The sequence below is a fragment of the Sturnira hondurensis genome, unplaced genomic scaffold, assembly GCF_014824575.4.
Source record: "Sturnira hondurensis isolate 20B ecotype Veracruz unplaced genomic scaffold, ASM1482457v3 Scaffold0001221, whole genome shotgun sequence".
NCBI lineage: Eukaryota > Metazoa > Chordata > Mammalia > Chiroptera > Phyllostomidae > Sturnira > Sturnira hondurensis.
Window position 1 is genome coordinate 1573454 of NW_028073852.1, and position 23589 is coordinate 1597042.

Sequence of the window (23589 nt, forward strand, 5' to 3'; positions counted from 1 at the left end):
GAGGTTCCCCAGGCGGCAATGCCAGGTCTCCTCATTCTTCCCGTGTACGGACTGGGTCCCACGGCACAGGCCGCACCGGCAGCAGACACGTGGCCACATCCCACCCCCCCATCCCTGTGCACAGCGGGGGCGTCCATCCAGGCAAATGCCCCCTTCACCTCGACCTCTAGCTCCCAAAAGTCCGCGTGTCCCAACCTGCCTTCCCCCAAGACAACGGCCCCGACCGCGGGTACCTGCTTGAGCCTCCCTTCCAAGTCCCTCAGCAGGGACTCCTGCCAGCCGTGCTCCGCAGGGAACTTGATCTCCACCAGCCGCCTCCAGACCTGCGAAAGCCACATGTCGGTGACAGCCCCCATGACACGGAAGTGCCACAAGAAGGAAGACTACCGTGGAAACGCAAGGAGCGCGGGACTGCAAGGACGCCTGACCCGGGCCTGGCTGCTGCCACTGAGACCTGCCAGTGGGAGTCGGGGCCCCCACCTTAGCCCCCGAAACACAGGGCCCTGACTGTGTAACTGCTCTGTATTGGGGAAGAATTTCCCTCCAATGTTTTGTTTTCGAAAATGTCAAACTTACAAGGGTGACAAGAAGCCCCGGTACCTCCATCAGATTCCCAGACATTAACCTTGAACATGACTTTCTCCGTCTTCAGTTCCCCTCCAAGTGCTTCCCCTGCCCCCAGAAGGTAAGCCGCCGATGCCATCACCGTCGGCCCCTGAATACGTGGCAAGGTGCCCCTGCCACGTGGCCCACCTCCCACACAGCACAGTGAGTGTCACGTGGGACTGACACTGTCCTCTAGGACCCTGTCCCCAGCCCTCCCGTTGTCGGCTGTCCCGACTCTTTGGGTCCAGGGTGCGACCTGGGGACAGGCACTGCGTTTGCCATCACGCCTTTCTCCAGTAACATTCTCTCTGGCCTTCCTTTGTGAGCAATGGTTGCAGTTCTGAGAACTTCAGGCCAGCCGATGCGGAGACCATCCCTCACGCAGTCGCGGCTCCCAATTCTCCCACGATTCGATTCAGATTAAACTTGTTCTCAGTGGCTTGAGCCACGCTGAAAATGCACCTTCTGTGGGTCGGGCAGGGCGAGACGTCGGCACGGCCCCGAGACTCCTGTCCCACCTCGAGGTGGCTGCGGCCCTCGGGGCCTGATGCCAAGAGGCCTGGGGGACAGGTCTACCCCCTGCCCACGTGTCCTCGGCCAGATCTCCGTTTCTCCTTTCTAACCAGCTCTTTTCTGCGCCCCCTCAACATGCGGCCTGCGGAGGGAGCTCTGCGGCTCCCGCTGCCTGGCGTTCTCACCACGGGTCCCAGCACTCAGGTGGGGGCCGTGCCTGCCTCGGCCACCATAGGGCTGGCCCTGCGGCGAACTGCTTCTCCGGCATTCATTGGTCAGCTTTCTTGTGTGAAATTTCAAAAGTGAAAAAAAGGGCTTTTTCTCTTTTCTCCTTCCACCTTTTTTCCTGTTAACACATCTGAAGTGTCACTGACGTTGGTACTCATTTGTCCTAGGTGTGGCTGCTGGGGTCCCCTCTCCAGGCTAGCTTCTGCTTGCTTTATTTAAAAAGTGAGGGGCAGTTCGGATCGGCAGGAACACTAGTGTGGACAGTCTCCCTTGTGCTCCCGTCTGCTGCGGTCGAGGGCTGGCTCTCAGGCTGGGACGCCGGCAGGGACAGGTTCTCAGGACCTGAAACGCAGACTGTGCCCGACGGCCCACCGCATCCCGAGAAACCCCAGGATCCCGGCCAGGAAAGCAAGCAGCCTTGGTCCTGCTTCCTGGTGACATGTCACCGTGCGTCTCACTGTCCGACAGTGAGGGACGTTTCGAGCTGGCCTCGCATGTCGCCTGCCAGAGTCGGAGGCCCCGTCCCAGAGCTTGGGTCTGTCAGTGGGGACGGTCCTCGAAATCTGTGGCGGGCTCTCTGGGCGCCAAGGGGGGCTCTTGGACCCGGGCCACATTTCCAGGCCTGCTCAGTGGACGGAGATGGGAACGGTGGCTTTTTTTTTTAACTTAAAAATTTTTTTTCAATTCCAGTTTACATTTATTATTATTATTCTATACTGATTTCAAATGCACAGCGAAGTGGTCAGACTATCCCGCGCCGGGACAGTGTGGTCCACCCCACCCACCCCCGGCTGCTCCGGCCCCACCCACTATTGTCATGACACTGTTGGTCTGCATCTCCGAGGCTGCTCTGCTACCGATTGGCACGGCTTGATCGCCTCGCCTCGCACCCCCAGCCCCCCCGATCCCTCCCACACACCTGTCGCTCTGTTCTGGGCATCTGAGCGTGTTTGTTGATTTTGCTCATGAGATTCCGCGTACGAGTGAGATCACGCAGCACTCGTCTTTCTGACATATTTCACTCCACGTAACACCCTCCAGCCCGTCCCTGTCGTCACAGAAGGTGCGAGTCCCTTTTTTTACAGCTGCGAGCATCCCACCAAGTGCGTGCCCCACCCGTTTCTCCCCCTCGCCCCCTGCTGGCACCCGGCTCTTTCCGGACACGGACGACGGCGAGCGAGGCTGCAGGGACCTGGGTCACACGTTCACACTGCTACCTGGGCTCCTTCTGACCCCGAGTCCTCCTGCCTGCCCTCGCCCACACTCCCTCCTGCACGGCAAGGAGAACCCGGCTTCCAGCAGCACCGAACCCAGTGTTCATGTGTGTCTTGCACACTCATAGGAGCGCCGAGCATCGCTACACCTGTGTGAGCACCGACAATCAAACTTCCGGCTTCTCGGCTCTCAGATCGAGCGTTGGGCGTCCGGTCCGGGGCTCCGAGGACTGGGATCGAGGCCCTTTGCCTCTCAACGTGGGCCACCGACATGTGGGGGTCATCAGCCCCTGTTCGTGCAGCCTCTGCTGGGAGAGGCTGTGGTTGTGCTTCTGAAGTGACCCTGGAAGGCGGCCAGCCCGGGAAGGTCAGAGGGCCCTCGGTTGGGGGGGCTTGTCTCAAGCTCCAAGACAGCAGCCCGGAGCTGGGGGTCTTCAGGAATGCGGGCAGGGTCAGCTGCCCACTTTGCTGAGGCTGAAGGTGAGGGGCCTGTTCTCGGGGTGGCTCGGCCTGCGTCCCCCCAAACCTTGGGTACCTCCTTTGTAGAACGGGGACAACAGCAGCACCTGCCCCAGTGTGGACGCTCAAGGACATTTAAATTAAATGACACAAACTGACATCGTTCATGTCAGTTCACCACCCACACGGCATCTGACTGGGAATCACTCTCTCACGTCAGGGGGCCAGCAGCCGTGTGCGCTTCCAGCAGGCTTGCAGGTGGACACCGTCGGGAACCCGGAAAGGACGCGGAACCACCCGACCCCTCTGTCGGGGCGGCCGCTCCGTCTGCAGGCCCGAACGCTCGCCCCACAGTCAGGGGCCTCACGATCCTTTCACCGAAAGTACAAGTCGGAGTCCACAGCTGTCTTCCCAGGCCCAGGTTCTAGTCTGTTCTTTGCCGGGGGTCTCTACTCGCAGGCGTTTTCTATCTTAACGGAAAGCAGACACTGACCTAGATGCCTGGTCCTGTGAAGAGGCCAGGAAAAGTCTGAAACTCAGTGGTGAGCCGCACGCTCAGGAGCGGCTCACAGTAGACGCAGGAAGAAGCAGCCTCAGGCTGGTCTGTAAAGCGAGCGTGGAACCGGTTCCTGTGGTGGGCACGTGACTCCCACCCACCTTGCGTCTCCCACCCGCTGCGCCACCCCGGTCAAATGAGCAGCCAGTCAGGAAAACAGCGTCACCTCAAGTGACCGTGACCTTCGTCTGCTGGTTTTCCTAGCCAGTGATGCCTGTGTGGCCCTCACCCTGCTGGTTTTTCTGGAACAAGGGAAACAGGCCTCGCTCGACAGAAACGGGACATGTGGGCAACTGCGATCCAGACCCAGACCACAAAGCCAGAGGTGCCCTGTTCCACGGGCACAAGACTGAGGGAAACCTCGCAGGAAGGGTAAACGTCATTACATGGGTTGCACTCTCCCCCAGCACCCTGGGAGCACAGGAGGTCTAACCGGGGCAACCCCTAGGACACGGGAAGAAGACAGAGCCGCCTAAAACCCAACAGGTGTGGGAGAGCTTCTTGGCTGGCAGGTACCTGGGGCTCATGCCCAAGGCACTGCCGCCAGCCGCCCTGGTCCGTCCCCCTCCTCCTTAGTGGGCGATTCCATTCGACGCCTGTCTTTCTGGAAACCCTTCCGAGTCCTACCTTGCGGGGGGCTGCTTCCTCTCTCCCTCACATTCAGATGCTGTTCTGCCCCGCTTCCCCTTCAAGTACTTCCTGCTTTCACCATTTCTTCCACAACCAACATCATAAACTTGACTCGTAACCTCAGTGCTGAATCAGACCCCAAAACGCCCCATGCAAGTCGCTGCCCTGGACCACCTTCCTGACAAGGTCTGCCTCACGCCGCTGGGGAGTGGCAGGGCCCGGAAGCCCAGGTCCGGCCAGTGGTGCCCGATACCCAGCTGAGCTCCCCACCCTCGGGATGCAGGCACGGCCCCCCGTGTCACGTCCCTGTGCAGACCCAGCCCTCAGGCTCTGTGCTGCGGCCCAGCTCACCTGCACCTCCTGCTTGTACGTGAACGTGACCTTGGTGAAAGCAGAGGCAGGTGAGCTCTGGAACATGCTCTTACTAAAGATTTCCTGAAGCCACGATTTCGTAGTGCTGAGGGTGGTCTGGACGGCGGTCCTCACTGAGCTCTGCCCGGTTTTACCGCCCTTCCTCTCCGCTGAATCCTGTTACCCAAGGGGAGAGAGAGTGTTCATCACTCTAGTACTGTGCCCCCCGCGTGCGGGCGGGACCTTCTTCCGTCTGCTCTGCTCTGTCCTTGCCCAGCCACCTGATGTTCTGCACCAACCTCCTCACTCCCTCCAGCGTGAGACCCCAGGGGACAAGGCCCGTGGGTTTGCCGCAACCTCCTGGAGGCGCAGAACAGAGCCGGTGTTGGCCAGGCACCAGCGACCTCAGATGACGGGGCCGGCCACCCTGCGTCACCCCCGCCATCCGAGAACTCGCCGCCCTCCTTTTGGAATCGAGGCTCGTCCCTTCCCTGAGCGTGACGTAGGGGGTGCACTCTGCTCACCGCCAGAGGCTTCAGCGCGACAACTGCGCACACGATCTCCGCAGACAAAGCCGGCAGCTCATACAACACGTGGTCTCTGGAGAGTCTGCAGACAGTCTCGTGCAGCTTCAGGCACACGGTCGGGTAGGACGGGGCCGAAGGCTTCTCCAGGATGCTGGCCCACAGAGAGGGAGGACACGCCGCTGAGGTGGCCCGGGAGACCCGAGAGGACAGCGCCCCCCACAGGTGCCCTCCCTTCAACACACGGCCAGGTAAGGCATGTATCTGACGCCTCAGGGTGACTGCAGGAAATTCAGTCTGTCTGGAACTCGTGACTGAGGGGAAAAGCAAACACCATTTTGGGCCCCTCCCTGGTCTGAACTGTTTTAAAAAAAACAAGTCGAACGATTCCAAGGAAATCCCCTTGCTTAGAAAACGGCTGGGGGTGTATTACAACACTGCATGGCACGTGAGTTTGAAAACAGTTCTGGGAGACCCCCAGAGGGCCCTCACAGGAAGAAACGCCAGCGGACCCTGCACGGTGCACAGTGCGACCGTGGCCATGGAGAAACCCGAGGGGGAGGGACCCGAAACCCCAGCAGCCCTGGCTGCCCTGGAGCACCTTCCCTGGCTATCACTTCCCTTACAACGCAGGATGGCCACCTCACTCGCGCAAAGAAGGAAGAGGGGTGCACACTGACCGGTGACCTGCCGGTGAGGGCAGCCAACGCAGGACACAGCCACCCAGTGAGGACAGCCACCCAGTGAGGGACGGCCCCGGGCCGGGGAGGCCCCGTTTCACTCTTCTACTTACTTGCCCTGAAACATGTCCAGGAGGTGCAGCAGCATTTTCAGGGTGTTCTTGACATCCTAGGGTGGGGGCGGGGGGAGGGGAGCAGGGCCCGGTGAGCTACGCAGACCGCCATCCCTTCCCCACTTCCTACAAGTGCGCTGCACAGGGCTCAATACTACACTTACATCCTCCAGGAATAAAACTCGGGGTTTAAAATTACACCATCAAAAAAACAAAAGAAAAAAAAGAAAAACAAAAAAAAGTAAAAGCAGCCTGGCTGGTATAGCTCAGTGGACTGAGCGCGGGCCTGCAAACCAAAGAATCACAGTTCGATTCCCAGTTGGGGCACATGCCTGGGTTGTGGGCCAGTTCCCGGCAGGGGACTCAGGAGAGGCAACCACACACTGATGTTTCTCTCCCTCTCTCCTTCCCTTCCCCTCTAAAGATAAATGAATAAAGTATTTTTAACAAATTAGCCTCAAATGTTCATTGAAAAAAAAGGTAAAAGCAATAATTAAAGAACAAAAAACAATAAAATGGACTAAAACGATACCACTATTGCCACCCCCAAAATGGGGGAGCCGCTGGGAAGTGCGGGTGTGCCAGCCCCGGGGGTGGCCTCTGCCCCCGCCTCGCACAGCCACGCAGACGACTGGCCCGGGTGTCACTGCGGTGCAGCAGGCCCCTCCCAGCCCACGGCTCCAAGGGCCCTCCACCCCACCGCCTGTGCGCCGTTGCCGAGCAAGGACTCAAGTGCCTCCTGCAGGCGACCAACCTCCACGTTCCTGTTGGAGATTTCCTTCAGTCCTTGAAGACGGTGGAAGGTCCCTAGCAGACAGTCTAGGACGTGGGCCGGAGAGTGACTCAAGCAGTCGGTGAATTCTTGCAGGTAGGGCACCAGGGTGTTCAGGGGCAGCAAACTGAACCAGGAGCGGAACAGGTGCACGTCCAGGTCCAGCAGGTGCTTCTTCTCCCGCATCAGACGCAGTAACTTCTCCCTGGGGGGGAACCACAAAAGGACAGTGACATCAGTCACACAGACTCGGGGACATCAAACTGCATTAGGGGTGAGGTAGAGTGTTCAGGCTGTTAAGACCATTTAAATGCTAAGTAGTGAATCAAAGGACAATCGAACAATGACATATAAGAATTTTATATGTCATTGGAGGGACCTTGAGGACATTGGGCCGAGTGAAACATTCAGACAGAAAAGGACAATCCCGTGTGTCCCTCCTATGTGGGTGGAGGACCTGGGGGGTCACACCCATAGGGACAGAGAGGAGAGGGCCAACCAGGGGCCCAGGGAGGGGTGGGGAGGGAGTGTGTCATGGGGACAGAGGTTCAGCTTGGGGACAACGACAAGGGATGGGGTGATGGCCGCAGAGCAACGTGAATGAGCTCAACGCCACCGAGCCATGCGCTTGAAGTGGTGGAGGCGGTGCACTGCACGTTATGCGCACATTCGCAGGAGGAAGAGCCCGCTAAGGGTTCAGCATCTGCCAGCTCCACTGGGGGCGTCACGGCCATCGGGCACTGTCGCCACGCTGTGTCCAGGCACTGCCTGGACGCACTCGTGTTCTGCTCCCCGGGGGCAACTGCAGCAGTGCGCGCTGCCCTGCAGCCGGTGGCTCCTTAGCCGGGCAACGGCGTCTGGGATCTGCTCTCTGCGGTGTCCCTCGGAGTGGGACCGGCTTGCATCCCACACGGAAGTGCTGCCGGCCTCCGGGTGCGGCCACCGCGCGGCGCGGCCGCAGCCCCGCCCTCTTTCTCCGGTACGCATGCGTCTGTCCGACCCTCTCGTCCGTCAACACGCACGGAGGCGGGTCCGCGCGCTGGCTTCGGGGAATGCGTTTACAACACCAGGAATTACATCCATGACCGCAGCTGGGCCTCACTCCAACAGGCGCCTTCCAATAGCAGCGAAGAAGCAAGGACGCCGGTTTGACACCCCTGCCCTGCAGGCCAGCCCCCCAGTGGGCGGGGCAGGGCGTGTACCAGCGGGCCTCCCGATAGAAGGCTCCACACGTGTGTGGGGCCCAGCGTGGAGAGGAGCGCTGGTATTCACCGCTTTGTACTTAATTCGCATTTACGTGTTCTTCGGTTTTGATTTAATGTTTGCACTTCAGTTGGGGTTACCACTTTCTCCGAGGGATTCTGCCTTCCACGTCCTCTCTAAAAGGTGGGCACTTCACCACTGCAAGACTTTCGATGGACCACTTTCGTATTTTTCTTTGTATGCCTCGTATGTTTAAGATCTTGTCAAGAAGTCATTTTACGAGGAGAGACACATCCCTCGTGTCCCCACGGCAGTCTGCCGAAACTGACGTGCAGAAGCAGGGTTCCCCAACTTACCAGTCTCTTGTCTTTTCCCGAAACTCCTTGAAAGGGATTCCTTTGAGGGCCGCCCAGGTGACCTCCTGCTGAAGCCCGGAGTCCCCTCTGGGAGCCGACCCCTCCGTGAAGCGGTGGAACACGGGCAGGACGCCCACCCAGAGGTTGTCCCCGTGGGCCACGCTCCTGCGGCACAGCTCTGTCAGGGCCTCTTGCCACCTGGAAAAGGACCAGAGACCCTGCAGTGAGCCGAGGATGGCCGGAGGGGTCTGACATCCCCCCAGGGCAGGGCCAGCCCCTCTCGGGGAGCAGACAGGAGCACCTCGTCTGACCACTGAGTGCCTGGCCCGGGGAGGAATGGGGTCGAGTGGGACACAGGGTGTACTTGGCCTCACCCACCAAAGCCTCGGGCAGTAAAGAGCCCCGCCATGAACCCCCAAGGACAATGGTCCCATCATCCTTGACAGTAGAAGAAACTGAGGCTGGGGCGGCCCATGCCAGCGGGCCTGTGACCCCAGGGAGTCTGATGGCAGTGAGGCCACAGGAAAGCAACCTCTCAGATATAAGAGAGCAGCCTACAAAAGGGTGTGGTATTTCCCTAGAACATGGCGATGCCAAGTGTTGGCCATGGCCCCTCCTCCCGGTGGAAACAGCGACCAGCAAGGAGGGGCTGCAAACTCACAAAACCCAGTGGCAGGTGCCCCCGAGGAGACCCCCTGCTCGGGGTCCGGCCGCCTACTATTGCCCTGAAGTTCACTTCAAACAGCCGCCAAAAACACAACAGGAAGATGCTGGGGTCACCGGTGGGGCGCTGAGGAGGGCCCCCCTCACCAGGAAGAGGTGAGCTTCTTCTCCACATAGCCACAACCTTCCTACGTGGACGCTCCTGGGCCAGCCCACGCCCCCCAATCTCCTAAACACGGAGGCGGCAGATAGAGGCCGAGGGGTGGGGGCCCAGGCCATCTGTACAAGTGTCCGGGGCTGCAGCGTGGCACAGGCGCGGCATCTCGGAAGCAGCACGTTCGGTGGGTTATGCGGTAAAACCCGAATATGTGCTCGGGACCAGGCTGGGGTGGCACTTTCTGGCCGGTGCGCCCCGTGAATTTTCAGGGGCACTCACCCCTTTCTGCATTAGAAGGTCAAATAAAAAAAGGGACCATAGCCAACACAATAACAGCTGTCTGGTGCACACGAATCAAAAGAATACCAATGGTGTCGGTCAGATCGGTCAAAGATGTATTTTGGGGCGTGCCGCAGAATCCAGCCATCGGCGTGCGCGTGCCGTGAGGTGGGGTGGGGCAAAGATTGCCGGGCTGAGGGACAGTGCTCACGTGACGGCAGTGCCTTGGCAGGCGGCCTGGGTGGCGTTTACTTCCCACCCACCCCCATCCATGCCGTGAGCAGCACCGGCTCCATCATTGAATGGAAACCATCAGAACGACCATGAAACCTTCGCCCACTCCCGTCTCTCTCTCTCTCACACACACTACCTCTGAGGTGTTTCTGAGATGTGGCTTAGGTCAGCATGGAAGTCCTCGGGGGAAAAGTCATCACAGCACAGGAGGTCACACAGCAAGGACAGGTCGTGCGGAAATGCGGGAAGCTTGAATTCTAGGACCAAGCACAGGACGACGAGGCCCATCCTCAACCTGCTCTGTACCGGGAAGTCCGCCGGCAGAGGGTCCCCGCTCCTGTGCAGGAACGCCATTGCTCTGGTTTTCAGATGCTCCCACAGGTCTTCCTGCACCTGACACGGGGGAGAGGGGACACGGAACCAGGTGCTGAATCCATCCACACTGTCCCATCACTGCCCTGAGTCCCAGGTCACCTGGGCAGAAGGCCCACATCCTTTCGGGGCAGGGACAGCTCTGTGAAGGGGTCACCCACTGAACTGCCTCCCTGCTAATCCCTGACCACGCCCCTCCTGTGGACCTTTGGGGGCCACCACCAATAATGCCTTCCAGAGACCCTGGCATGGTGGAGGGGCTTTCAGGTGGGGGCTGCGGATGCTTCTGAAGGCCCAACGGCCTTCCTAGACCTGGCCCACAAACTGTAGGTGTCTCCAAACTGCCCAGGCCTCACTGCAGTCCAGGTGCAGACCCAGTGAGGGGGTCCCACCCCTTTCTCCTCTGCCTGCCAGCCAGGTGAGGGGTGGGACCAGTGGTGGGAGGAGGAAGAAAATGGGGGGAACAAGGCATTCTCAAGAGGAGGTATTTGGAGAAAAGGGGTGGGAGGTCCGCCTGTCCCATCTGTCCCGCTGAGTCCAGTGGTCAACTGGCCCCGAGGAGGCGGTGACGCCGGCGGCCGGGAGGGTGCAGAAGGGAGGGGCTGCGACCACCCCCAGCCGGATACCTGCCCCTCCTTGTACTGCAAGGAGCTCCAGGGCCGCTCCCCTGCTTCGTGGATCACGGGCGCGTGGACGACGGAGTAAAACTGGCGGAACTGGGTGAAAAAGCTGCTCAGGTTGGCGGCACTCCAGGGCTTGAGGACACCGAAGAGGCTGTTCAGCATCACGCCGGTGGCGATCTTCTTCCCTCTCACCACGTCTTTCCTGGTCTGGTCCGTGACTAGATCCACCAATTTCTGTACCCACCCTTGTGGCTTCTTGCAAACAATGTCATCGTACTGATGCCAGCCTAGGGAGGAGAGGAAGGGCGTCACACCTCACCCAACCTGGACACTGTGCCCTGGAAGGCTGCGCTCAAGCCTCGGGAACAGAACAAGGAGACCGAGGCAGGGAAGGGAGGAAGATGCCCGAGAACTGGGGTCAGGGGAAGGTGGGCGAGGCGCATCGGGCAGGTGCCCGCGGGGTGAGCTCGGGCGTCATGGCTAGTCAGGGAGCACGGCTGGGTGACGCTCGGGTCACACGATTCCACTGCCCAGAAAGGACCTGGAGACCGCAATGGTGCAGCAAGTGTGGTGCACAAGTGCCTTAGAGAATGGTTGCTGGAAGGGTGGATGTTTTACACAGAGACTGTGTGACTCACACGTGAGTGAGCGCCACTCCCAGGTTGCTTAGTGCAAGTGCCTCTGCCCTCCTGCTGGGAGCCATGACGCTGCCCACCCTGGAAGGACAGACAGCACAGGTGACACTCGCAAGAGGCAGCCCTCCGCCCAGGCTGGCACAGACGCACGCAGATGCAGACACGGCTGTGTGCACTGAGTGTAAAGTAGAGCAAAGAAAAACAAGGAGAAGACAAAACAGGGAACAGAGCGAGGAACAGAAAGCAGCCGAGGGGGACGGCGAGTGGCCCCCCAGCTTTGCCAATGTCTCCACCCCAGGCGCCACCTGGAAATCTGCCGGAAGCGCCACTCCCCTCCTCTTGCCCTGCCCTGCCCACCGCTCCTGCCCCCACCACCCCCACTGCCACCTGGCCCCCCGGCCCCCCGGCCTCCTACAGCTTCACTTCGGTTGTTCCTTCATTACAAACCCTGCCCCTCATTTCCTCTCGCACGTGAGCGTGGTGAGAACATGCTTGCACACTCAGGTTTTCTGTTCTTGGAGCTGGGGTGCAGCCAGTGCCCAGCAGAGAGGACCCACATGGGCCGACGGAGCCCGGGCTCTCCAGAGACACACCAGCCCCAGGCAGCCGGCCCTGCATGTGCGCTGCGGCCGCAGCACGCCGTGACTCACCTCCTGCACCCAGCAGCTTGGGTTTCACGCGCAGGCAGCGGTCGATGTGCACGTTTTCCTTCTTTTGGTTTTCAAGGATGAACTCATACTCCACGGAGTCCTTACCACGGTCGACCACGTACTTGTACGGGATGGGTTTGTCCAGGTGCTGCTTAGAGATGACAGTGCTGCCTTCCACGAGGTACCCGTGAGCCTCCAAGTCCCTGTGAACGAGCAGGACACCACCGGTTGTGGAGAAGCCCTCTCGGAAGCTTCCGGTTGCAAACGCACACGGACTACAGACCAGGAGCCACGACTCCACGCTGACTGCGGGACATCCCCATGGGGACGCGCGACAACTGCGTTTGAAATGTTCATATTCCGAAACTCTAAGGGGGTCATCGTCAGCCTCGCTGCAGGGAATCGTGCCAGTTGATCTCAAAGGCGGGGCGCCCCCCCAGCCCGGGGACGTGCTCACCTGATGCAGTGCATCTCACAGACGTCACGGCGCCACCTTGGCTCCCCGAGTTCCTCGCCCCCTCGGACGATCACCCGGTGGTGGCCGGGCTGGAAGTCGAAGTGTTTGGAAATGATGGCATGGAAGAACACTGTGACCCCTTCCCCGGGGCTCAGGGGGCTGCGGGACATCACCAGGACACGAGGGTCACACCTGGGTCTGTCTACCCACCTGTGCATGCACACAAACTCACACACTCGGTCACACACATACAGACACATGCCTGGGCAAATGTGCACACAACTCCCGTCTGCACAAACATGCACCACACAAGAACACGCCTAATCACACACCCATGCGGCCACATGCACAAGCATGCCCACTGCTATGCATATTTGCACAAATACATGCACACACAGGAGTACACACCATGTACTTGGTAACACATGAACACACGTGTGTGCAGAGAAGTGGCCACACACAAACATGTGCATGTGTGTACACGTCCATGCCTTCACACACTCCCAGTCCACGCTGCACATTAACACGCACCCAGCAACAACCCAGAGCACCAACCCTTGCACATACTGCCCCCCCGTGTGGGTCCTCTTGTCTCCTCCTCTACAGGGGTAGGCACGGGGCGGGGACACTGACTCGTGTCCGCCTGCCCCCGAGTCCTACAGGGTCCTTGCTCCCTCTGTGTCCCTAGGACTACATGGCTGAGAACTTAATCCAGGCAAGAAATTGGGGCGGGCGGCCCTCCTCCCTCTGGGAATCCCCTCCATGGGGTGGGGCGGGGCCGGGGAGGCCACCCCTGTCCCCTGCACTCCTGTCCCCCACCGCACGCACCCTACCTCTCCGACACTCCCCGCCCTTCGGCTTTCTGGTCCTTCGGCACCTTCTCCTTCGCAGGAGCCACATCCTGCCCAGAAGCTCCTGCTGCCTTCTTCGCGGCTTGTGGCTTGGTTTTCTCTCCAGAAACTGCGGTCTTGCCCTTGGTTTCAGTCTCCTAGGTCAAGTAACCAAACCCCAACCTCTAACACTAGCTTCCAAGTAAGTGTGCCCAGCAGTCTGGGGCACCCACCACGGACACCAAGGATGCCTCGCCCCCCAAACCCCTCCCCTCACAGCTCCTGGCCCCGGCTTCCTGCGGGTCCCCGAGACGCCACCACACTCTTCCTCGGGCCCCTGCATATGCCAGTCTCTGCCAGGGACACGTCCCCACGTCACCCTGTGGCTCGCCTCTCACCCACCCATGTGTCCATGACAGCAACCCCTCCTCGGAGAGGCCTGGCCCAGCCGGGCTCCCTGGCCAGCACCTCCAGGGCCCCCAGCCTCAGCCCTGGGCCACGGCACGTCCCTGTCCCCTCTGCATTGTGAGCTCAGGAGGCAGGGACGGGGCCCGTTTGCAGGTCCACCCCAGCACCTCACCCGCATTTGGTGAATCAGCCGAATGAAGGACAAGCTGCAGGAGGAGTGGGGACCTCGGGACAGATGGCAAGTGCACGGATGCCCTCCACAGGGTGACACTGTACCTGGTGGTGCTCCCAGGAAACGGGGACGCTTGCGGGTGGCGGTTTCGATTTCTGAGTCTCATTTTGAACTTTTTTCTTGGCCCCCTTCTCTGGATCCCCTGCCTTGGCTGTGGCTTCGATAGCCTGGAAGAAATAGAGACCCCAAGCCCTGACGGGTGGGGCTCCACAGGGCAGGTGCTGTCCCACAGAGTGGAGGGTCTCCGGTTTGATTCCCGGTTGGGGTGCAGGCCTGGGTGGTGGGTTCAGACCCAGGTCGGGGTGCGTACAGGAGGCAGCCGATGGATGTTTCTCTCCCTTTCTCTCTCCCTCCCTTTCCCCCTCTCTAAAATAAATAAATAAAACCCCCACAACATCAAGGCCAAGGCAACAAATAAACAGGGAGACCAGGACTTGGTGACATGAGGGTCAGCCCCCCCCCCCCCTGCAGCCCCATCCCCGGGGAACAAGTCCCGGGGGACAGACTCCCTCCCCAGACAGGCCGGTGACGTCAGAGCAGTGCCACACAGCAAGGCGTCCAGGACTTGGCAGGCCAGCCCTGGCCACCACCCCCCCAGGACTCACCCCAGAGGTGGGGGCTGCAGCCGGCTGCCCTGGCGTGGCCCGAGGTTCTCTCCTGGGCTCAGAGTGGGCGCCGTCCGACTCAGGTGGTGGGAGCTCCCCGGCGGTGGCTTCCTTCCCAGGACCACCCTCAGTGGCCTCGGGGGTGGGGGCGGGGCCGGGGCCGGCCCCCTCCCGGCCCTCCCCTCCTGGAAGGGCACCTCCACCAGTGGGACCCTGGGGGGCCACGCTGCCTGGAGACTCGCCTTTTGAGGCTCTCTTTGCGCTGCCTGCAGCCGGGCCGGGGAGGGACCCTCTGCGACCGCCAGGTGCCACACCTGTGTCCATGCCCAGGGACCCGCTCGGCTGGCTGGGAAGACCACCCTGCTGAGCTGGGCTTGGAGGCAGGGCTGCACCCTGGAACCCAGGGTTTGCCAGCGAATCCAGACTGCAGGGCATGGAGGGGGAGAGGGACAAGGACTCCGGCTCCGTGGAAACAGAAGCGCTCTGGTTCTTTCTCTTCCTCCTTTCTCTTCTGATCTTACTCTTGCTCTAGACAGAAAAAGAGACGCTTCTTAGGTGCATCCGATTCTCACCCGTGCTTTGCTCCAGTTTCCTTTCAATAGCGTAAGGACGCCAAGCTCAGCGGCGCCCACCCCCTGACGTCTGTCCACCCCTTATCTCAGAAAGAACAGAGTCAAGACGCGGAAGGAGCCGGCGGTGCCCAGAGCTGAGGGGGCCGCCTGTGTTCCGCCCCCAAGGCTGAACCAGAGGACAGGACGAGACAGAGGCAGCTGCACCCCACTCGCTCGAGGGAGCACGTCAGGAGACCCCTGCCCAAGGGCGGCAGCCGCTCTCGGCCTCGGAATCGGAAACAGAGCTTGGGAGAGGCAGGGGTGGCGGGACTTTGCAAGGACGCCATGAGGGCAACACACCAGAGTGAGTACTGATCAGTTTGTGTGCCAAGTGCAGGCGACCGAAACTCGCCTGAATGTTGGTGCAGACTCAGACCTTGCCACCCGCACCGCCCGGGCGGCGTTGTCAGGGACGGGGCACCAGCAGAGCGCGGGCTGCTCTGGGTGTGGAGCGGGGTGGCCTCGTCCTTCTTCACTCCTGGATTTCCTGACCGAACCTGCCCGGGACCTGCCCATGGTGATGAGCGTGGTGCACAGCCACCGCTGAGGACAGCTCACCGGCCTGTCTGAGGACAGACGCCCGCCAACGTCGCGGTGGAGAGAGGCTTGAGGGCGGTCATGCCCCCTGCACGGGGTGTCCAGATCTCCAGAGGTCATTCACGTGCAGACGGGCACTTGGCGCGAGTGGGGGCCCGGAGACTCTGCGTGGCAGAGGTGGTGCCACTGCCGAGGCCGCCCTGGAACCCTGGCCTGGCTCCCTGGACCCCCGGCTCTGATCTGCGCTTGGGGGGGCCCAGTCCCAGCCCCTCCATTCACTCTGGTTGCGAACCACTGCGTGCAGGGACCCCCCAGTCAACAGCCCTTCCCAGGACCCCTCGGGAATGTGAGGCTGCCCGAGACCAGCCGCTACCAAGCAGCACAGGCCACCCCAGGGTTCTGGAGCACCGGGCCAGGAACAGGGGCAAGTGGTCGAGACATGTCGCCCCCGTTAGGCCAGTTACTGGGGGGGGCAGCGAGAGAAAACAGGCGGTTTTAGTGCACGAGAAGGGCACGCGAGGACACTGGGAAACCAGAGGCAGCCCGCAGCCCGGAAGGCCTCCTGGAGGAGGTGGCCCAGGCCAAGTCTAGAAGACACTATCGCCAGAGAACCCGGCAGACTCCTTGGCCCTGTGTATACAAGGGCTCAGGCCACCTCGTGGCCTCCCAGCTCTCCCAGAACAGAAGCCCAGGTTCAGGCCTGGGTTCGGGCCACTCACCACCAGGCAGGCTGCCCCACCCTCCTCCTGCCCAGGCCCAAGGCACTAAATCTCTATTTTATTTTCTGTCTTTATGAAGCTTTGTCATTTGGGGGCCTTGGTGACCCTGGAGGCAGCCCCTCTCCAGGGCAGACAGCCGGCCATCTTTCACACGCAAACCGAGCGCCCCAGACCCCACGGCCCTCCACCCCCTTCGGCGCCTCTCACACTCCGGGTTGCTGTGCACCTGCCCCTCAGCCCAGACCCAGGTGCCTGACAACTCTGGCCTGAAGCCCGCAGCAGCCAGTCCTAAACCTGCACATGGCCACACACGGCTGTGCACACAGCACACACTGCACACGGCAGCACACGCTGCACACAGGTGTACATGAGGCACGTGACTACCCACGGCTGTGCACGCAGCACACGGCCACAGAAGCAGCGCAGGCAGCAGGCTCTGCCCCGTCTTGTGCTTCACTCAGGGCTGAAGCCAAGCAATCCGGCTCTGCCTGGGCTCACAGAGAACTAGAAGGTAAACTGGCTGAGTCTTCCCGGGGGCTTGGTGATTTTGCGAGGCGTATGGGCTTTTCCCACCCATCCAAGCAGAGAGCCTGCTGTTCCCCACACCACACAGAGTCCTGGTCCGGCAGCAGGCAGCCTAGATCACTCACTGAAGTGAGCACCAGGTGGGGAGTCCACAGAGGGGGGGCTGCTGGGGACCCTGAAGAGGCACCCAGTGCAGGGGCTGGGTTTGCACAGCAGAGACCCCGAGACAGCACGGGCCAGCTGGCGGGGTGGCTGGCCGGGCAAAGGCGCAGGGCCCCGCCCAAACCGCCAGGGTCTGCCAGCTGCCCTGCACTGATAGGGAGCATTGGGCTGAGTGGGGAAGATGACAGGCCTGAGAGATGTCCCCTCCCCACCGGGCACCTGACCCAACCCTCCTGCCAGCCCCCCGGGGACCGCCAGAGGGCCCCGGTGCCCGAGCCGCCTTCCTAAGCTTCAGTGTCTCTTTGGCAGAGCCGAGATGGTGCGTTGGGGTGGGGAGGCGCCTCTGTCCACCTAAACTGTGTCTTTGAAGAAACCACCAGGGAAGCGGGACAGGACGGGACCCAGAGAGAGCAGCTCAAGACTCCACACGCGCCACGCTGACCCGGGAACCAGGCTCCGGTTGCTGAGCCACACCTGCCTCCGTTTCCCCCACCTGAAGCATGGAGACAGCAGGCGTCCCTACGTCATCAGGCCACTGACAGGACTGGGTGGGACGCAGGACACCAGCACCTGTGAGAGATGCCTGGCACGTGCGGCAGGGCGCCCTCGGTGCCCACGCCCCGCAGGGGCCACTGCTTCTGCGAACGACCCGCCCCAGGTCTTCGGAGAGCCTGTCAGCCGCTCACCAGCGGAGCGGGCAGCTGCATCTACACAAACCTCGCCCGCAGGTCCCTGTTGAAACAGGACCCCTTTGTTCAGATGAGGCAGGGGGCAGAGGTCCCCCTGCAGGACCCTCGGGGACCCCTCAGGCGGGCCCCACTGACTCCCAGCCCCCGTGGTCCAGCCCAGCAGCAGAGTCCCCTGGAGAAGGAACCCTGAAAATGCGCCTGCAAGAGGGCAGGTGAGCAGAGCAAATCTGTGTAAGGGAAGTGCCCCCGCGCCAGCAAGCTCGGGTCCTGGCTCCCCAGGGCCTCTGTGGGCCCCCCACCCCGTCCCCCCGCCCGAGCTTGCTCCCCACAAGGGTGTGGCTGTGGAGACGCTCCTAGGAGGACCAGGCCACCGGGCACGTCAGGCAGAGCCAGGGCAGCAGCCACACCCCTGTGCACAGTGCTCCCAGGGCACCACAGAGCCAGTGGCCCTGGCTGCGAAAATGGACAGGTGCGCAGGGGCGCACAGGAGCCGGCCCGCAGATGGGCTTTCCCGTGGGGAATGAGGCCTGCTCTGTACCTCGGCCACTATGAGACTTGCTTTTGCTAAGACTCCCTGGCCCTGAGTTAAGACGGCGGATGTTGAACGCACATCTTTGAAGTGACTCTGCACAGTCTGTGCTGGGCCATCCCGAGGAGCAAACTCGCCAGCCGCCCAGGGGGAGCAGAGCCAGCAAAGGCTGGAAGTCAGTCAGCACCCAGGGCCACCAATAGAGAGGCAGGGGGGACAGCAGCCCAGGGGACGGGTGGACGGTGGTGCCCATGAGCCCCATCAACCGCCACCCCCTGCCGACGCCCCGTGGCTCCGGACAGCATGCCCCTCGCTCACTGGCTGGGGAACACTCTGGCCTCATGGCCAGTTCCTAGTGCCGGGGCCTCCCCCGGTCACAGCGTCACAGGTCACGGCATCGTGGCTGGGCCTCAGTACCCCACACCCACTTCCTGGTCAGGAGGGTCACAGAGGGTCACACTAGGGGCTGGGGATGGTCACAAAGCCCCCTCTAGTGAATCACCGGAGATCAGCCCACCAGCACACATCAGTGCCCTGCACCCAGCTGCCCCTCTGGGTACAGTGAGGCATTTTTTGAAAAATTCCCTCTTGTGACAATAACTATCTCTATTTTTCTAGTATTGAGGTGAAAATTCACAGGACGTAAAGCTAACCAGGTTAAAGTGCACTCTTTACCCCGGCTGGTGTGGCTCAGTGGATAGAGCGCCAGCCTGCAAACCCAAAGGTTGCCGGTTCAATTCCCAGTCAGGGCACAGGCCTGGGTTGAGGGCCAGGTGCCCACTGGGGGGCCTGCAAGAGACAACCATACATTGACACTTCTCTCCTTCTCATTCTCCCTCCTGTCTCCTCTCTCTAAAAATAAATAAAATCTTCAAAAAATGTAAAAAATAAAGATAAAAGGTGCCCTCCTCAGCGGCACTCCGTGCAATCCCAAAGTCATGGGGCCGCACTCTATCTGGTTCCAACCTTTCGTCACCCCAGAAGGAAACCCGCCAAGCCGTGACTGCACCCCTCCACCAGCTGCCGGCAGAGCGCCGGGCATTCCTCTGGCTTTCTCCGGGAGCCCACTCTCCGTGGGGGCCCCTTGTCCCAAAGGGACCTGTCCCCACAGTGGCGGCAGCTTCCTCTCCCGCCTCGGCGGCCCCAGGTGCACTCCGTGCCCTGCAGGGAGCTCCAAGCACAGTGCCCAGGGAACCCCAGGCAGGTCAGAGCACACAGCTGTGCTCAGTCCCCTGGGAACCAGCCGCACACGGGGCCGCCGGCAGACCCCGCAGACCCCGCAGGCCCCACAGGCCCCACAGGCCCCACAGGCCCGAGGCTGAAGCCCAACCCGCACCTGAGGCGGCCGCGCGGGCCCGGAAACCTGGGGCGACGGTCTGGGGCCCCAAGTCTATGGCCATTTCGCTCCTGCCCTTCCCTTCCCTGCCATGTCCCCGACCACCACTGGCAGAGGGCACGTTCGAATAACCTTTTCCAGGATCTTCTCTCATGTGACAGCAAGAACATCCTCACCTCTTCGATCTTTGGCAAGAGATTCTACCAAAAAGATGCTGCGACTCCGGAGACCGTGGCCGAGACAACACCCGCACTGAGGTCATTTTCTTCTCACCAAACCAGAGAAGCAGGGGAGCAGGTCAAAGGGCACTTGCCGGCTGGGTGGTCCCCAGGTCGCCCTCGGTACTGGCACCGCTGCCCACCCCATTGCTGCCCGTGAATCCAGGGTTTGAGGCGAGGGGCGAGGCGACGCTGCACGCTGCCCTCAGCATTCGCTGGCGAGTTTGCCGGCCGCCGGCACTGCCGCGCCACGGGCTGCCGCCTCTGGGGTTGCCTGCCACTTTCGACTCGATTCCCAAGAGCTTTTGACACACGGGTGACTTGGTCTTTGCTAAGACCGCTCATAGGAGAGCCAGACGGTCTCTGTGTGTCTGCCCTGCACGGAGACCTGCCCTGCCCCCCGTCAGTGCCATCACGGTCTGCAAGGTGTTCAGCTCTTTCGAGACCTTTCTGGGAGCTGGACCCACTAATTTTTGTCTGTCTCTTCTCCTTCCCCGACCCAGAGATCAGACAAACGTCCACGTGCACTTCTTCCCTCTGGTGTTTCCCAGACCCGCTGGCCCTCAGCTTGTCTGTGCTGCCCTCCCTCACCCCCAGGGCTCCCCGTTTCTGTGACTGTGGCTTTGGGACAGACAGTGGCGTTTGAACCAGGACAGCCAAGCCCCACACACGTTTCCTTTTACACTATTGTCTCAGCCATTTTCGACCATTATTTCTTCCAAAAGAGCCTTGGACTTGTTAAAAAAATACAACCCCACCCCACCTAGACCCTATTCCAATTTCAGTTCACCCAAACTCACACCATCCCACGGGCCAGCTCTGCGGGCCGGGCTTCCGCTCTGGGTGGGCTCCTCTCCCAGAGGAGGACTGCATGCTTGCACACCTACACGCACACCCACACACCCACACACCTATACCCCAACACACACACACTTCCACTCACGTGCACACACACATCCCAATACCCCCCACACACACACATACTGGACCCCAAAACTGCAACCTGAGGCCTGTCCCGCCCCAGCTCGGCCACTACTAGGACCACTTGAGGGCCAGACAGGACAGCCGCCCCAAGCCGGACACCCACCGAGGGACGCGGGAGAGCGGCCCTCCCCTTTGGGGCTGCACTTGAGCACGGCCCCGCCCCCATCCTCTCTGAACCTGCCCAGGGAACTGCCCTCTGCAAACCTGGCCTTGAGCTCCAGCCTGGTCCCTTGCCCAAGAGTCACCGGGGCCAGAACCCTTGTCAGGAGATGCCACCCCCCTGTGGTCTTTCCAAGCACCTGCCTGGTCGGTCAACTCAGAGAGGACCAGACCAGAGAGGGGGGACACCTGTGGGCAGAAGCGGCACCCGGACCTGCCCAGCCACAGCTGCTGGGAGACAGCGAGCCAGGTCCATGGGGAGACGGCAGGTGGGGGCCCCAGAGGGACAGTGACCCAGAGACCGAGCAGCGAAGCAGGCACAGAAAGGGGGCAGCTCTGCCACCGCCCCGGGCTGGGCGGGGGGGGGGGGGGGGGGGGGCGGGNCCCCCCCGGGGGGGGGGGGGGGGGGGGGGGGGGGGGGCGGGCAGTGGCAAGACCAGTTCCTGGAGAGGACGCAGTGAGGACATGGGGAACCTTGGTTGGCCACTGAGGACACCGCAGTGGGAGACGGCAGCGGGGCAGAACCAGGAGGGCTCCTGGCCGGGGCAGCACGTACTTTCTGGATGGTCCAGGCACTGGGCTCGTCCAGACTCTCCTGCTGGTCACTGGAGCCCAGTGACGGGAAGGGGCCACCTTCCTCCTTCAGCTCCTGTCCACACTCCATGTCCTCCTCGGGGACTGACGTCACCGTGGGGCCACCTTCCTCCTTCAGCTCCTGTCCACACTCCATCTCCCCCTCGGGGACGGAGGTCATCGTGGGGTTGTTCTCAGACTCTGAAAGGCAGTGGAGGGAAGCAGAAATCGTCACCCTCTCGGATATTATTCTGAGCGGGTTGCTTTTAAGAAAGGGCAGACCCGGGAGAAACAGGAGAAGCGGGAAGGCTGAGCAGCTTCTGAGAGACCTTCCCATCTGAGAGGGACACCTCCATTTGTGATGGAGGGGGAGGGGGACCTGTCCCTAGGGACTCCAGTTCCAGCCCAAAGCTGTGCCTCCTGTCTGCAAGACGACCTTGCCTGGGAGACTGCAGGTCACTGGAACCCCACCCCCCACCCCCACCCCCGCACACACACACACTTTGGCTTCTGCCTTCTGCTGTTTGCCGTTTGTGGGGAGACTCGGCTGTCCTGGGCCTCTCCCAGGTGTGCGGGGCCGCGGGAGTCACGACACGTTTCCGTTCTGTTACCAAGCAGCACTAGGGGTCCCACCTGCCGCCGCCACCCTTGGCAACATTCCAGGGGCGGAGCTTTGGTGATAAAGGGAGGGTCTCTGCTGAGGACCCCGCACTAAGGCCGTCAGTCTGTCACAGCTTGAATCACGTGAGCCTGTCGGTGGAGGCTAAACTGTCACACCTGGGTACTTCCAGCACCCACCGTTCGCCGTTGGTGACTTTACAAACCAAGACAATGCAAGATACAAAAGCTACACAGTTTTGGGAGAACGTCAGGCTTCTGCCCCAGAGCCTGTCCACTCTAGAACGCCCAAAGGAGAAGGACCCTGCCACCCTCTGCCAGGCTAACCCCATCCCAGGCCGCACCCGGAGTTCCTTCCCATCCAGAACGCGGCCCGTCGGGAAAGGCAGGCAGTCACCCAGGGATCCGCCAGGAAGAAGAGGGGGCCAGCACACCTGCACCAGAGCCCCAGGGCGCTTCTTTTATTTCAAATCCTCTCACCCATAATTCCATGTACTCCAGAGGCATCCAGCTTCTCAGCCAATCCCATCCTGGGCTGCTCACAGACCTGGGCCTGGCGAACTCCTCCCATGGCCCCTCCTACTCTTCCCCAGTGACCTAATCAGATCTCTGTATCAGTTCTGTGACTGATCTGCTGTCGATTTACTCCTTAGATTGGCCAGAGAACCTGGACGAGTAGAGGGAAGCCTTCTTCGCCCCCACAGCCAATGCCAAACCTCAGGGGAAGGCAGGAGAAGGCCCTAGAAAGCCCAGCTTCTGGGTCAGCCGTTCCCTCCGCAGCCCCCCCACCCCCACCCATCCAACTTGGCCTCCTGTGGCGTCTCAAGGAAACATGGAAAAGACAGGAAAAAAATTTTAATGCATTGCCTGGGCCCTGGCTGGTGTGGCTCAGTGGACTGAGTGCGGGCCTTCGAACCAAAGGGTCACAGGTTTGATTCCCAATCGAGGTACGTGCCTGGGTTGTGGGCCAGGTCCCCAGCAGAGAGGCAACTGCACATTGATGTTCCTCTGCCTCTCTCCCTCCCTCCCCCTCTGTCTAAAATAAATACATAAAGTCATTTTTTTTAAAAAAATGCATTGCCCGAACTACTTCACCCCCCACCCCCCCATAACTTTCCAGCACTGAAGGTCCCACCTGGAAGTCCCACCTGAGTCCCCTGGGGCTCTGCCTGGGGCGGTGGAGACTCGGGGTGGTGAGGGGCTCCTAACCCCGCCCCTCAAATGCTGACCCTCCGGTGGTGCAATTGTCCATTGGGGGGCCAGCCCACCGCACCCCCTCCCGGCAAAGCCAGTCACCCTCTGTTACAGAACGGACAGGGGGCGGGGAGCAGGCGCTGACCATAATGACTATATCCTTTTACCGAATGGACCCCCCTCTCCCGGGGTCCCCCTGTACTAGGTTCGCCTTGCCCACCACCAGGGAACTACAGCTCTCAATGTCAGAGACTGGTGAAAAGGAAAGAAACTATTTATTCAAAAGTTATACAGACTTACAGTAACGACTTAATGTCTTCATTAAAATCCCATAGTCCCTTAAAACACCCCACAAACACACACAGTCCTTCCTTCCCCACTTTGC

The 23589-nt window shown here is 61.0% G+C and overlaps 1 protein-coding gene across 3 annotated transcripts in view; it reads right to left on the bottom strand.

The window, feature by feature from the left end:
* RNF213 (ring finger protein 213) overlaps window positions 1–23589 on the bottom strand; it is an 81247-nt gene that overhangs the window by 52446 nt on the left and 5212 nt on the right. Inside the window, exons 2-16 of one of the 3 annotated variants that reach the window (XM_037068281.1) lie at window positions 21376–21593; window positions 14561–14878; window positions 14351–14497; window positions 13790–13912; window positions 13109–13263; window positions 12276–12434; window positions 11819–12021; window positions 10537–10820; window positions 9675–9931; window positions 8206–8403; window positions 6635–6851; window positions 5875–5930; window positions 5082–5235; window positions 4558–4734; window positions 234–323 (exon numbers count right to left, since the gene is read on the bottom strand). In XM_037068281.1, coding sequence (XP_036924176.1) covers window positions 234–323; window positions 4558–4734; window positions 5082–5235; window positions 5875–5930; window positions 6635–6851; window positions 8206–8403; window positions 9675–9931; window positions 10537–10820; window positions 11819–12021; window positions 12276–12434; window positions 13109–13263; window positions 13790–13912; window positions 14351–14497; window positions 14561–14878; window positions 21376–21593 — 2756 coding nt within the window. Of the gene's footprint in view, window positions 1–233; window positions 324–4557; window positions 4735–5081; window positions 5236–5874; window positions 5931–6628; window positions 6852–8205; window positions 8404–9674; window positions 9932–10536; window positions 10821–11818; window positions 12022–12275; window positions 12435–13108; window positions 13264–13789; window positions 13913–14350; window positions 14498–14560; window positions 14879–21375; window positions 21594–23589 lie in introns of all 3 variants that reach the window. The other 2 variants (XM_037068272.1, XM_037068289.1) reach the window with 2 other exon arrangements.